This window comes from Salmo trutta, unplaced genomic scaffold, assembly GCF_901001165.1.
Source record: "Salmo trutta unplaced genomic scaffold, fSalTru1.1, whole genome shotgun sequence".
Taxonomy (NCBI): Eukaryota; Metazoa; Chordata; class Actinopteri; order Salmoniformes; family Salmonidae; genus Salmo; species Salmo trutta.
In genome coordinates this window covers 98,868-113,337 of record NW_021822469.1, presented here as the reverse complement: position 1 = coordinate 113,337, position 14,470 = coordinate 98,868, and the positions used below count along the sequence as shown (strand labels likewise).

Sequence of the window (14,470 nt, the reverse complement as noted above, 5' to 3'; positions counted from 1 at the left end):
CCATGACTCTCTCTCTCTCTCTCCACCATGACTCTCTCTCTCTCCACCATGACTCTCTCTCTCTCCACCATGACACTCTCTCTCTCTCCACCATGACACTCTCTCTCTCCACCATGACTCTCTCTCTCTCTCTCTACCATGACACTCTCTCTCTCTCTCCACCATGACACACACACCACACTCTCTCTCTCTCTCTCTCTCTCTCTCTCTCTCTCTCTCTCTCTCTCTCTCTCTCTCTCTCTCTCTCTCTCTCTCTCTCTCTCTCTCTCTCTCTCTCTCTCATGACACACTCTCTCTCTCTCTCTCTCTCTCTCTCTCTCTCTCTCTCTCTCTCTACCATGACTCTCTCTCTCTCTCTCTCTCTCTCTCTCTCTCTCTCCACCATGACTCTCTCTCTCTCTCTCTCTCTCCCTACCTCCCTACCTCCCTACCTCCCTACCTCCCTACCTCCCTACGGTGGAATCAGGCCAGACCAGTTCAGCTTGGTAATGTGAAGAGTTTGTGAGTACTGGGTAGACAACAGCACAGCCACAATGCCTCCTTGTCACAGAGCCTAGTTAATGACAAGGAGCCCTTTAACTGCTCTTACTTACAGTCTATCTGGCTGGGGCAGGAGATTCGAATCTAGTTAACCCTGGACACATAGGGTCACAGTCCTGTCAGCTGGTCGACCCTGTCCGCTGGTCAACCCTGTATCGGGGTCGCGGCCCGATACAGGACAACACAGCATCACACTACACAGCTTTTCATCTGCAGTCATTTCCACTACAACTAATGTGACTGTGGTGTTTATGAGTGGCTGATTGGATTCCTATTGTCAATCATAGTCTGTCTATACATTAGGGCCGTACTGCCAATCAGTCTGTCTATACATTAGGGCCGTACTGCCAATCAGTCTGTCTATACATTAGGGCCGTACTGCCAATCAGTCTGTCTATACATTAGGGCCGTACTGCCAATCAGTCTGTCTATACATTAGGGCCGTACTGCCAATCAGTCTGTCTATACATTAGGGCCGTACCGCCAATCAGTCTGTCTATACATTAGGGCCGTACCGCCAATCAGTCTGTCTATACATTAGGGCCGTACCGCCAATCAGTCTGTCTATACATTAGGGCCGTACCGCCAATCAGTCTGTCTATACATTAGGGCCGTACCGCCAATCAGTCTGTCTATACATTAGGGCCGTACCGCCAATCAGTCTGTCTATACATTAGGGCCGTACCGCCAATCAGTCTGTCTATACATTAGGGCCGTACTGCCAGAGACGTATGGAATAGAGACGGGTCAACACCAGTATCGATACTCGTTAGTATCATGACAATGGAAAAGAAACACAAAGTGGATTTAGCTTCTTTAGGAAAACATCCCGATGATGGAAACAGACGTTTTGTTGTTGTCATCCAGAGACCCATTTGTTTATTTTCCATCTACAGCACACAATACTATACATACAGCAGGTTTAGTACCAGGCTATATCAAACAATACTATACATACAGCAGGTTTAGTACCAGGCTATATCACACAATATGTTACATACAGCAGGTTTAGTACCAGGCTATATCACACAATACTATACATACAGAGGTTTAGTACCAGGCTATATCACACAATACTATACATACAGCAGGTTTAGTACCAGGCTATATCACACAATACTATACATACAGCAGGTTTAGTAGCAGGCTATATCACACAATACTATACATAGAGCAGGTTTAGTACCAGGCTATATCACACAATATGTTACATACAGCAGGTTTCTGAAGGACCAAAGAGTTGTCTGCTTTGTGTTTTCATCACCATGCTGGTATCGTCACAGCCCTACTCACCATACGATAACGTCACAGCCCTACTCACCATACGATATCATCACCATACTGGTATCGTCACAGCCCTACTCACCATACGATATCATCACCATACTGGTATCGTCACAGCCCTACTCACCATACGATAACGTCACAGCCCTACTCACCATACGATATCGTCACCATACTGGTATCGTCACAGTCCTACTCACCATACGATATCATCACCATACTGGTATCGTCACAGCCCTACTCACCATACGATATCATCACCATACTGGTATCGTCACAGCCCTACTCACCATACGATATCGTCACCATACTGGTATCGTCACAGCCCTACTCACCATACAATATCGTCACCATACTGGTATCGTCACAGCCCTACTCACCATACGATATCATCACCATGCTGGTATCGTCACAGCCCTACTCACCATACGATAACGTCACAGCCCTACTCACCATACGATATCATCACCATACTGGTATCGTCACAGCCCTACTCACCATACGATATCATCACCATACTGGTATCGTCACAGCCCTACACACCATACGATATCGTCACCATACTGGTATCGTCACAGCCCTACTCACCATACGATATCATCACCATACTGGTATCGTCACAGCCCTACTCACCATACGATATCATCACCATACTGGTATCGTCACAGCCCTACTCACCATACGATATCATCACCATACTGGTATCGTCACAGCCCTACTCACCATACGATATCGTCACCATACTGGTATCGTCACAGCCCTACTCACCATACGATATCATCACCATACTGGTATCGTCACAGCCCTACTCACCATACGATATCGTCACCATACTGGTATCGTCACAGTCCTACTCACCATACGATATCATCACCATACTGGTATCGTCACAGCCCTACTCACCATACAATATCGTCACCATACTGGTATCGTCACAGCCCTACTCACCATACGATATCATCACCATGCTGGTATCGTCACAGCCCTACTCACCATACGATAACGTCACAGCCCTACTCACCATACAATATCATCACCATACTGGTATCGTCACAGCCCTACTCACCATACGATATCATCACCATACTGGTATCGTCACAGCCCTACTCATCATACGATATCATCACCATACTGGTATCGTCACAGCCCTACTCACCATACGATAACGTCACAGCCCTACTCACCATACGATATCATCACCATACTGGTATCGTCACAGCCCTACTCACCATACGATATCATCATCATACTGGTATCGTCACAGCCCTACTCACCATACGATATCATCATCATACTGGTATCGTCACAGCCCTACTCACCATACGATATCATCATCATACTGGTATCGTCACAGCCCTACTCACCATACGATATCATCACCATGCTGGTATCGTTACAGCCCTACTCACCATACGATATCATCACCATACTGGTATCGTCACAGCCCTACTCACCATACGATATCATCACCATACTGGTATCGTCACAGCCCTACTCACCATACGATAACGTCACAGCCCTACTCACCATACGATATCATCACCATACTGGTATCGTCACAGCCCTACTCACCATACGATATCGTCACCATACTGGTATCGTCACAGTCCTACTCACCATACGATATCATCACCATACTGGTATCGTCACAGCCCTACTCACCATACGATATCATCACCATACTGGTATCGTCACAGCCCTACTCACCATACGATATCGTCACAGCCCTACTCACCATACTGGTATTGTCACCATACTGGTATCGTCACAGCCCTACTCACCATACTGGTATCGTCACAGCCCTACTCACCATACAATATCATCACCATACTGGTATCGTCACAGCCCTACTCACCATACGATATCGTCACAGCCCTACTCACCATACTGGTATCGTCACCATACTGGTATCGTCACAGCCCTACTCACCATACTGGTATCGTCACAGCCCTACTCACCATACAATATCATCACCATACTGGTATCGTCACAGCCCTACTCACCATACGATATCGTCACCATACTGGTATCGTCACAGCCCTACTCACCATACGATATCATCACCATGCTGGTATCGTTACAGCCCTACTCACCATACGATATCATCACCATACTGGTATCGTCACAGCCCTACTCACCATACGATATCATCACCATACTGGTATCGTCACAGCCCTACTCATCATACGACATCATCACCATACTGGTATCGTCACAGCCCTACTCACCATACGATAACGTCACAGCCCTACTCACCATACGATATCATCACCATACTGGTATCGTCACAGCCCTACTCACCATACGATAACGTCACAGCCCTACTCACCATACGATATCATCACCATACTGGTATCGTCACAGCCCTACTCACCATACGATATCGTCACCATACTGGTATCGTCACAGCCCTACTCACCATACGATATCGTCACCATACTGGTATCGTCACAGTCCTACTCACCATACGATATCATCACCATACTGGTATCGTCACAGCCCTACTCACCATACGATATCATCATCATACTGGTATCATCACAGCCCTACTCACCATACGATATCATCATCATACTGGTATCGTCACAGCCCTACTCACCATACGATATCATCATCATACTGGTATCGTCACAGCCCTACTCACCATACGATATCATCACCATACTGGTATCGTCACAGCACTACTCACCATACTGGTATCGTCACCATACTGGTATCGTCACAGCCCTACTCACCATACTGGTATCGTCACAGCCCTACTCACCATACAATATCATCACCATACTGGTATCGTCACAGCCCTACTCACCATACGATATCGTCACAGCCCTACTCACCATACTGGTATCGTCACCATACTGGTATCGTCACAGCCCTACTCACCATACTGGTATTGTCACAGCCCTACTCACCATACAATATCATCACCATACTGGTATCGTCACAGCCCTACTCACCATACGATATCGTCACAGCCCTACTCACCATACGATATCATCACCATACTGGTATCGTCACAGCCCTACTCACCATACGATATCATCACCATACTGGTATCGTCACAGCCCTACACACCATACGATATCGTCACCATACTGGTATCGTCACAGTCCTACTCACCATACGATATCGTCACAGCCCTACACACCATACTGGTATCGTCACAGCCCTACTCACCATACGATATCGTCACAGCCCTACTCACCATACGATATCATCACCATACTGGTATCGTCACAGCCCTACTCACCATACGATATCGTCACAGCCCTACTCACCATCCGATATCGTCACAGCCCTACTCACCATACGATATCGTCACAGCCCTACTCACCATACGATATCGTCACAGCCCTACTCACCATACGAGATCATCACCATACTGGTATCGTCACAGCCCTACTCACCATACGATATCGTCACAGCCCTACTCACCATACGATATGTATTGCCATTCTCATGATTCTATAAGTATTGTGATTCGATACTGTGATTTTATTGGGATGATGTTCCAAACATATTACTGACTATATATCTTCTGCAGAGAGACCAGAGAGACATGAGAAAATGAGTTTTGATCAGTCAGGGAAATAAATAAAAGTGTTGAAAACAAGTTGGCTCACTATTTAAAAATATGGAGAAAAAGCTATAGGATGAAAAATACCAGAGTTTTGGTGCAGGTACAGCCGGCTAGCGCTAGCTAACGCTACCTAGTAAAAATAAATACAAGTATCAAAGTATCGATATAATATCGTCCAAAATAATATTGCGATATGTAACTATCGATTCCCCTCCATCACTACTATATATAGTTTACTGTAGTGCAAAACATGAAACACACTGAATATGAGACAGAGACACACACAGAGACACACACAGAGACACACAGAGACACACAGAGACACACAGAGACACACAGAGACACACAGAGACACACAGAGAGAGAGGCACCGTAGTTAATCTACAACCCCAGCCTGAAGGGGAAACCAGCACTACTAAAGATCAATATGTCCACACTCATCTACCCCCTTATCAACAGTCATCTGAACACGATCAATACTGTCAATAATTCATCTATTGTGTCATTTCATTATGATTCATGACATTACAAGGCTGTGCTCCATGCCTGGTTCACACATTCAACTGTAAAAAGGCACAATCTGTAGTTGAATTTATTTTTTAAAGTATTGAATAGGCAGGACTGAGCTGTACTCTGACTGGCTGAAATGGAACTGTTTGTTCCATGTGTTTTGTTTGAGAAGTTACAGATATCCCCTTTAAAATGTATCTCCAAGCTTCCCTACTGACACCAGTATCAAACTAGATTGTCCAAGGTATTGAGCTTCCCTACTGACACCAGTATCAAACTAGATTGTCCAAGGTATTGAGCTTCCCTACTGACACCAGTATCAAACTAGATTGTCCAAGGTATTGACATTCCCTACTGACACCAGTATCAAACTAGATTGTCCAAGGTATTGAGCTTCCCTACTGACACCAGTATCAAACTAGATTGTTTCCTCTCCAGATCCTGACTACTTTGAACAGGAAATGTTTAATAATACATTCCTGAACCTGACAGACTATGAATTACAAGGAGAACAGGTGGAACAGACTTTTTATTTATTTAACCAGGTAGGCTAGTTGAGAGCAAGTTCTCCTTTACAACTGTGACCTGGCCAAGATGAAGCAAAGCAGTGCTACACAAACAACACAGAGTTACACATGGAGTAAAACAAATATACAGTCAATAATACAGTAGAAAAGGTCTATACAGTTTGTGCAAATGAAGTAGGCTAAGGGAGGTAAGGCAATAAATTGGCCATGGTGGCGAAATAATTACAATTTAGCAATTAAACACTGGAGTGATAGATGTGCAGAAGATGAATGTGCAAGTAGAGATACTGGGGTGCAAAGGAGCAAAATAAAGAAATAACAGTATGGGGATGAGGTAGTTGGATGGGCTATTTACAGATGGGCTATGTACAGGTGCAGTGATCTGTGAGCTGCTCTGACAGCTGGTGCTTAAAGTTAGTGAGGGAGATATGAGTCTCCAGCTTCAGTGACTTTTGCAGTTTGTTCCAGTCATTGGCAGCAGAGAACTGGAAGGGAAGGCGGCCAAAGTAGGAATTGGCTTTGGGGCTACATATTGAGAAGGTGTGATGATGACTAGGAATTACAAGGAGAACTGAGACTATACACTGAGTGTACAAAACATTAGGAACACCTCTACAAGGTGTCGAAAGCATTCCACAGGGATGCTGGCCCATGTTGACTCCAATGCTTCCCACAGTTGTGTCAAGTTGGCTGGATGTCCTTTGGGTGGTGGACCAAACTGTTGAGCGTGAAAAACCCACCAGAGTTGCAGTTCTTGACACAAACCGACACGCCTGGCACCTACTACCATACCCTGTTCAAAGGTACTTCAATATTTTGTCTTGTCCATTCACCCTCTGAATGGCACACACACACAATCCATGTCAATTGTCTCAAGGCTTAACAATCCTTCTTTAACCTGTCTCCTCCCCTTCATCCACACTGATTTGAAGTGGAATTAACAAGTGACATCAATAAGGGATCACAGCTTTCACCTAGTCAGTCTATCATGGGAAGAGTTCCTAATGTTTTGTACACTCAGTGTATAATAAGGTGTGGAGACTGAATTCCAAGGGAAACAGGTGGAATTCAAACTATGGTAAGAAGGTGTGATGAACGATAAGGAAGAGAGGGATCAACAGGAGAGCGGTGGTGCGACCTTCCTCCAGGTCTGTGTTATGATGACGTTTCAGTAGGGTAGTTTCAGCAACCACTCCCAGCATGACATAAGACTACACTACAGTCTTTCTCCTACCACCTCTTTCACCTACCACCTGTTAGTCCCTGACTAAAATAAGTTGACTTCAGTTGGTTCTCAGTTTAAACATCTGGTTAAGGAGGACCTAGATGTTAACTGAGGGATGATTTGGGGGGGGGGGGGGGTCTTTGTGGGGCCCCGCTTGGAAAATAACTGCTAGGTGAAACACTGACACAGAATGCCTAGTTCCTATAGCCCAGACTGGTTGGGTGAGTTGGTACAGTACTGTGTCTTGAGTATGACTCAGATGTGCTAGACTGGTTCCTTACACATTCCAAGACTGCCCTCATGACAATCTCTGAAGAGAAAACAGAGCAACATTCTTCTCCTTTCACTGAGCACGGAAACTCAATCATGAACTGAACCTTCTCACGTCACACAGCATCCAAACAGATCGGATTCAGTCATTGTTATATTAAATACTGTTTGATATGTTAGCCTAGGTACTAATTCAATGCAACAACCCAAACACACACATGTATAATCTGGTGACTGTGTCTAGTCACAATGAAATGTCAACACTAGTCGTTGCAGCTGCATGGCTTCATATTAAGTGTTATGACATGTTTGATTCAGATGCCTTGCCAACAGACAGCTGTTTGGTGTGAGGAGGTAAAGGCCAGATGCCTTGCCAACAGACAGCTGCTTGGTGTGAGGAGGTAAAGGCCAGATGCCTTGCCAACAGACAGCTGCTTGGTGTGAGGAGGTAAAGGCCAGATGCCTTGCCAACAGACAGCTGCTTGGTGTGAGGAGGTAAAGGCCAGATGCCTTGCCAACAGACAGCTGTTTGGTGTGAGGAGGTAAAGGCCAGATGCCTTGCCAACAGACAGCTGCTTGATGTGAGGAGGTAAAGGCCAGATGCCTTGCCAACAGACAGCTGCTTGGTGTGAGGAGGTAAAGGCCAGATGCCTTGCCAACAGACAGCTGTTTGGTGTGAGGAGGTAAAGGCCAGATGCCTTGCCAACAGACAGCTGTTTGGTGTGAGGAGGTAAAGGCCAGATGCCTTGCCAACAGACAGCTGCTTGATGTGAGGAGGTAAAGGCCAGATGCCTTGCCAACAGACAGCTGTTTGGTGTGAGGAGGTAAAGGCCAGATGCCTTGCCAACAGACAGCTGTTTGGTGTGAGGAGGTAAAGGCCAGATGCCTTGCCAACAGACAGCTGTTTGGTGTGAGGAGGTAAAGGCCAGATGCCTTGCCAACAGACAGCTGTTTGGTGTGAGTAGGTAAAGGCCAGATGCCTTGCCAACAGACAGCTGTTTGGTGTGAGGAGGTAAAGGCCAGATGCCTTGCCAACAGACAGCTGTTTGGTGTGAGGAGGTAAAGGCCAGATGCCTTGCCAACAGACAGCTGCTTGGTGTGAGGAGGTAAAGGCCAGATGCCTTGCCAACAGACAGCTGTTTGGTGTGAGGAGGTAAAGGCCAGATGCCTTGCCAACAGACAGCTGTTTGGTGTGAGGAGGTAAAGGCCAGATGCAGAAGGAGACCAAGATAAATCATTCAATATGATTTGACATTTTCCCCTCTGGGATTTATAAAGTTGCCTACCTATCCATCTAAATATGCATGTATTTATTTATATATTATCTATATGAATACTTCAATATAGTAGCCTAACATTATCAAGATAATTGCATCTGAATGCTCAGACCACAAAATAAAAAGCTTCAGAGTAAAACAGTTGAGATGACTGATATCAGATGAGAAAGGCTGGGGTCGTTGTAATCATGAAGCTAAACAATGACAACAACCCTACGTCAACACATCTATTACAGAGCCTTCACATAGTATTCACACCCCTTGACCTTCCACATTTTGTTGTGTTACAGTCTGAATGTAAAATGGATTCAATTGGAATACATAAATGTCAAAAGTGGAATTGTGTTTTTAGACATTTTTACTAATTCATTAAAAAGTTAAAAGCAGAAATGTCTTGAGTCAATAAGTATTTAACCCCTTTTTTGCCAAGCCTAAATAAAGTTCAGGAGTAAAAATGTGCGGAACAAGTCACATAATAAGTTGCATGGACTCAGTGTGCATTTAATAGTGTTTAACATGATTTTTGAATGACTACCTCATCTCTGTACCCCACACATACAATTATCTGTAAGGTCCCTCAGTCACGCAGTGAATTTCAAACACAGATTCAACTACAAAAGACCAGGGAGGTTTTCCAATGCCTTGCAAACAAAGGCATATATTGGTAGATAAAGCAGACACTGAATATCCCTTTGAGCTTGGTAAAGGTAATCAACACACCAAGTCACTACAAAGATACAGCCGTCCTTCCTAACTCAGTTGCTGGAGAGGAAGGAAACCACTCAGGGATTTCACCATGAGGCCAATGGTAACATTGAAACAGTTACAGAGTTTAATGGCTGTGATTGTAGAAAACTGAAGACAGCTCAATGACACTGTAGTTACTCCACAATACTAACCTAATCAACAGAGTGAAAAGAAGGAAGTCTGTACAGAATTAAATATTCCAAAACATGCATCCTGTTTGCAACAAGGCACTAAAGTAATACTGCAAAAAATGTGGGAAAGCAATTAACTATTTGTCCTGAAAACAAAGTGGTACGTTTGGGGCAAATCCAATACAACACATTACTGACTACCACTCTCCATGTTTTCAAGCATAGTGGTGGCTGTGTCATGTTACGAGTATGGCTTGTAATTGTTAAGAAGTGGGGAGTTTTTCAGGATAAAAATAAACTGAATGGAGCTAAGCACAGGCACAATCCTAGAGGAAAACCTGGTTCAGTCTGTTTTCCACCAGACACTGGGAGATGAATTCACCTTTCAGCAGTACAATAATCTCAAACACAAGGCCAAATATACAGTAGAGTTGCTTACCAAGACGGCATTGAATGTTCCTGAGTGGCATACTTACGGTTTTGACTTAAAATAGGTTTGAAAAATCTATGGCAAGACTTGACAGAGCTTGAATAATTTGTTTACCAACATCTCCAATGTACAGACCTGTATAGGAGGAGACTCCCTCTATCCCAGTGGGCATCCCACACACACACACACACTGCCCCCAGACCCCCTCTCTCACTGTATCTCTAATGTACAGACCTGTATAGGAGGAGACTCCCTCTATCCCTGTGGGCATCACATCACATCCCACTCACACACACACACACACAAACACACACACACACACACAGCCCCTCCACCCCCTCTCTCTCTGTTTGCTTTGCTGCAGCTTGTTCATGCGTGGGCACAGTTGACTCTGGCACCTCTATTCTCCCACAGCAGAACAGGCTAGCTGAGCCAGCAGCATGAAGGCATCCATCCCTCCTCACACAGATCTCATCTGACTGGAGGATTCCACCTGCCTAGTCCAGCCAGGCTAGCTGAGCCAGCAGCATGAAGGCATCCATCCCTCCTCACACAGATCTCATCTGACTGGAGGATTCCACCTGCCTAGTCCAGCCAGGCTAGCTGAGCCAGCAGCATGAAGGCATCTATCCCTCCTCACACAGATCTCATCTGACTGGAGGATTCCACCTGCCTAGTCCAGCCAGGCTAGCTGAGCCAGCAGCATGAAGGCATCCATCCCTCCTCACACAGATCTCATCTGACTGGAGGATTCCACCTGCCTAGTCCAGCCAGGCTAGCTGAGCCAGCAGCATGAAGGCATCCATCCCTCCTCACACAGATCTCATCTGACTGGAGGATTCCACCTGCCTAGTCCAGCCAGGCTAGCTGAGCCAGCAGCATGAAGGCATCCATCCCTCCTCACACAGATCTCATCTGACTGGAGGATTCCACCTGCCTAGTCCAGCCAGGCTAGCTGAGCCAGCAGCATGAAGGCATCCATCCCTCCTCACACAGATCTCATCTGACTGGAGGATTCCACCTGCCTAGTCCAGCCAGGCTAGCTGAGCCAGCAGCATGAAGGCATCCATCCCTCCTCACACAGATCTCATCTGACTGGAGGATTCCACCGTCGGCCACTTCTCTTACTGACATAAGTGTTTGCACTATAAAGTAAATACTGTAAAATAGGGCTGAAAATAACATCAGACAGAATTAAGTGCCTATGCAGTATGCACTTCCATATAGGATGACCTCTCCTATAGGTCTATGGCACATTAGGCAATCTGTATGGTGTAGCAAATAACTGTGAGGAAAGTAACATGCATCTTGTTCATTTCTAAGAGGTTGAAAATAGTCATATTTGTCATTAGCCTATAGGCTTCCTAGGAAATCAAAATATGTCAATCATAAAGTGACATTGCTTGTCTTTTTTTGTTGTTGACATAATTCTACATGGGAAGCAGTTCTGCACCTTGTCCTGGTAAACTGTGCGTCTCTCTCTGGCATAAGACTCGTATGCTAACAGACACGTTTTGAAGATAAGCTATCACGCTGAATGGTTTGGAGAGGGAGGCATTCTCTACCGTATCACCTCCGGCGAGCCGTGAGCGCACAAAGCGCGCAGGGACGCTTTCCATGCCAAGACAAGCTTTTGAAACGATTATTGTTACGATTAATTATTCACCCATTCTATTCTACCCCCCCAACAAGTGTAGGGTAGCCTATGCATACAGATCAAACACATAACTGACATTTTAGATAGTCAGAAAGCAGGTGTCATAACATTACATGCGCTCCAGAGGACAGCCGTTTCTGTACTTACCCCATTGCCGCGGAGTTTTGGGACAACCCTTCAATTATAAAAACGTTAGAAGAGGCGAACTTTTAAAAAACGCAGTGTCTTTAAAAACAATGTTTTTAAAATAGATCCAGTCTTGGCATTAGCTATTGGATAAGTCCATTCCAGGTCCTCGGCTGCGAGCAAGTAATGCGATCACAGAGAGTAGAGAAATATGATCCCTGCACTCCCTCACGAGCTGAGCGGCGTTTCGATTCTCCTGATAGTCAAGCGTTCACTCTGGCGACCACAGAAAAACCTAATGCCATTTCATTAGCCTAACTGATTTATTCAGACGAGGTGACAACTTATGATCCCACCCGTTCCGTGTCTTCTATCCGCAGCCGCAAGGCTGATAAACGCTGTGCTCTCAAAAAAACTAAGTTGTGATGTTCGCTGAATATTCCTTGACTGCGGCGCTGGAGTTGCCTTGCCTCGGATCTGCGCTCTCAGCTCTGCGCTCTCAGCTCTCTCCCCAATGGGTTAGTGTTTCGTGAGAGGCAGGCAGAGAGCAGCAGTAGCGACACGGTGCGGCTTCCACCTGCTCTCAACACTCCTACCTCCCACACACACACACATCTCCTTTCTACAGCTTTCTAACAGCCTGGGATATGAAGTTACACTGTGGGCTATTTCATAACCTATTCTCAGGGGAAACGTGAGAGAGAAACGTGGACTTTTGGCCTATTTGTGACATGCAATTAAATATGCTCTTCACAAGAAACAATATGCGTTTATTTCAAACTGTGCAAATACCCTAGGCTAAACGGGTTGCATTGATTTGATGTAATTCTGCAGTGATAGACCTAGGCCCAACATTACAATATAATGCAGGTAGGCATAGGCTAATAATTAATAGGAAATAACCTACTATTCTCGGCACTTACATGTCGTATAGATGGAGACGAGACTGGTTTTCGGCTGTCTTGTTCTGATTCAGGCCTTGTTGAACTGTGCCCCACCTCAAGTCACATTCCACGCCAACTTACAACTTCAGGTGGCAGCTGCTTGACTTGATTCTCTGCAACCATCATGGGTTTCAATATCAAGTTTTTATTATTTGACCTACCTCTGATGTCGATTGTTCATACTTAAGTAATATGTGGAAAAGGTTTGTTGCTAATAGTTGGCGAAATCTCTAAATAAAATGTGTTGACTATTTCTGTGAAAAAGGCCTGAGATCCGGAACCAATGATATCGGTAGCGTGTTCTTAGAGGGACGTTTTTACCATGGCACTGTTGTCAACATTTGTCCAGTCGTACATGTCGAAGCTGTCTGCTGAATAAATACAATTTACAGGTAATTGCTTACATTTTGTCTTCACAGGTTCCAATTGTATGTCATACTTAGCTGCGATGTAACCAATAGTTTTTACAACAATGTCAAAACTAAAGTTATCTTGGCTGCATCGCAGCTATGCCATACTCGGATATATCTAGCTAGCTACACAGCTTTTGTTAGAAAAGCAAAAGTAACTTTGTTCGCCAAATAACGTTTCCCAGACAGTTGATTACGTTAACCAAATCTGGGGTGTATTCATTAGTTGGATTCTGTTGCAAAAACGTTTTGTTTGTTGCAAAAAGGAAAACCGCTGGCCAGCTAGCTAGCAACAACACGTGCGAAGCTAATCCACGGCCTTTTCACGGTATTTCCAAAGATGTAAAAACGTAGTGACTATCTGGTATTTCTCTCATTGTAGAATGACAGATGGTCCAGAAACGCCGCCTAACTATGAGGAGCAGTTTGCCCACCGGTTTTCTCTCGAGGACCGGGAGTACCAGCAGTACGTGAGTCGCCCCGCCAACCCCCCGCCACTGGTAGAGGACTGGGGGGGGCGTGGAGGCGGAAACAACCGGGGCAGAGACAGCAGGTAAACAACAACGACCTTAGCTAACTGGGTGCGTTCAGCTCATTACACGTTTTGCTACATTGCGTGACGGTTTGTACTGAACAACATGTTTCCGCCACAATTTGAGGTATGGTTGCTCTAGTTTTGTGAGTGTGGTGCGGTGTGGCCTGATTAATATGGGTGTGTGACCACTTAATCTCAAAGCTAGTGCAGCACACCTTACAGTAGGCCTGGCCAACTCCAGTCCTCAGGGAGCCTGATTGGTGTCTCACTTCCCCCA

The 14,470-nt window shown here is 45.3% G+C and overlaps 1 protein-coding gene across 1 annotated transcript in view; it reads right to left on the bottom strand.

The window, feature by feature from the left end:
* Positions 1–12,906, bottom strand: part of homer2 (homer scaffold protein 2) — a gene marked incomplete in the record, with an annotated part of 92,757 nt that extends 79,851 nt beyond the window's left edge. Inside the window, 1 exon segment of the mRNA XM_029743969.1 lies at positions 12,326–12,906. Within this exon segment, the coding sequence (XP_029599829.1) occupies positions 12,326–12,330 (5 nt within the window).
* Between the last annotated feature and the right edge of the window lie 1,564 nt (positions 12,907–14,470).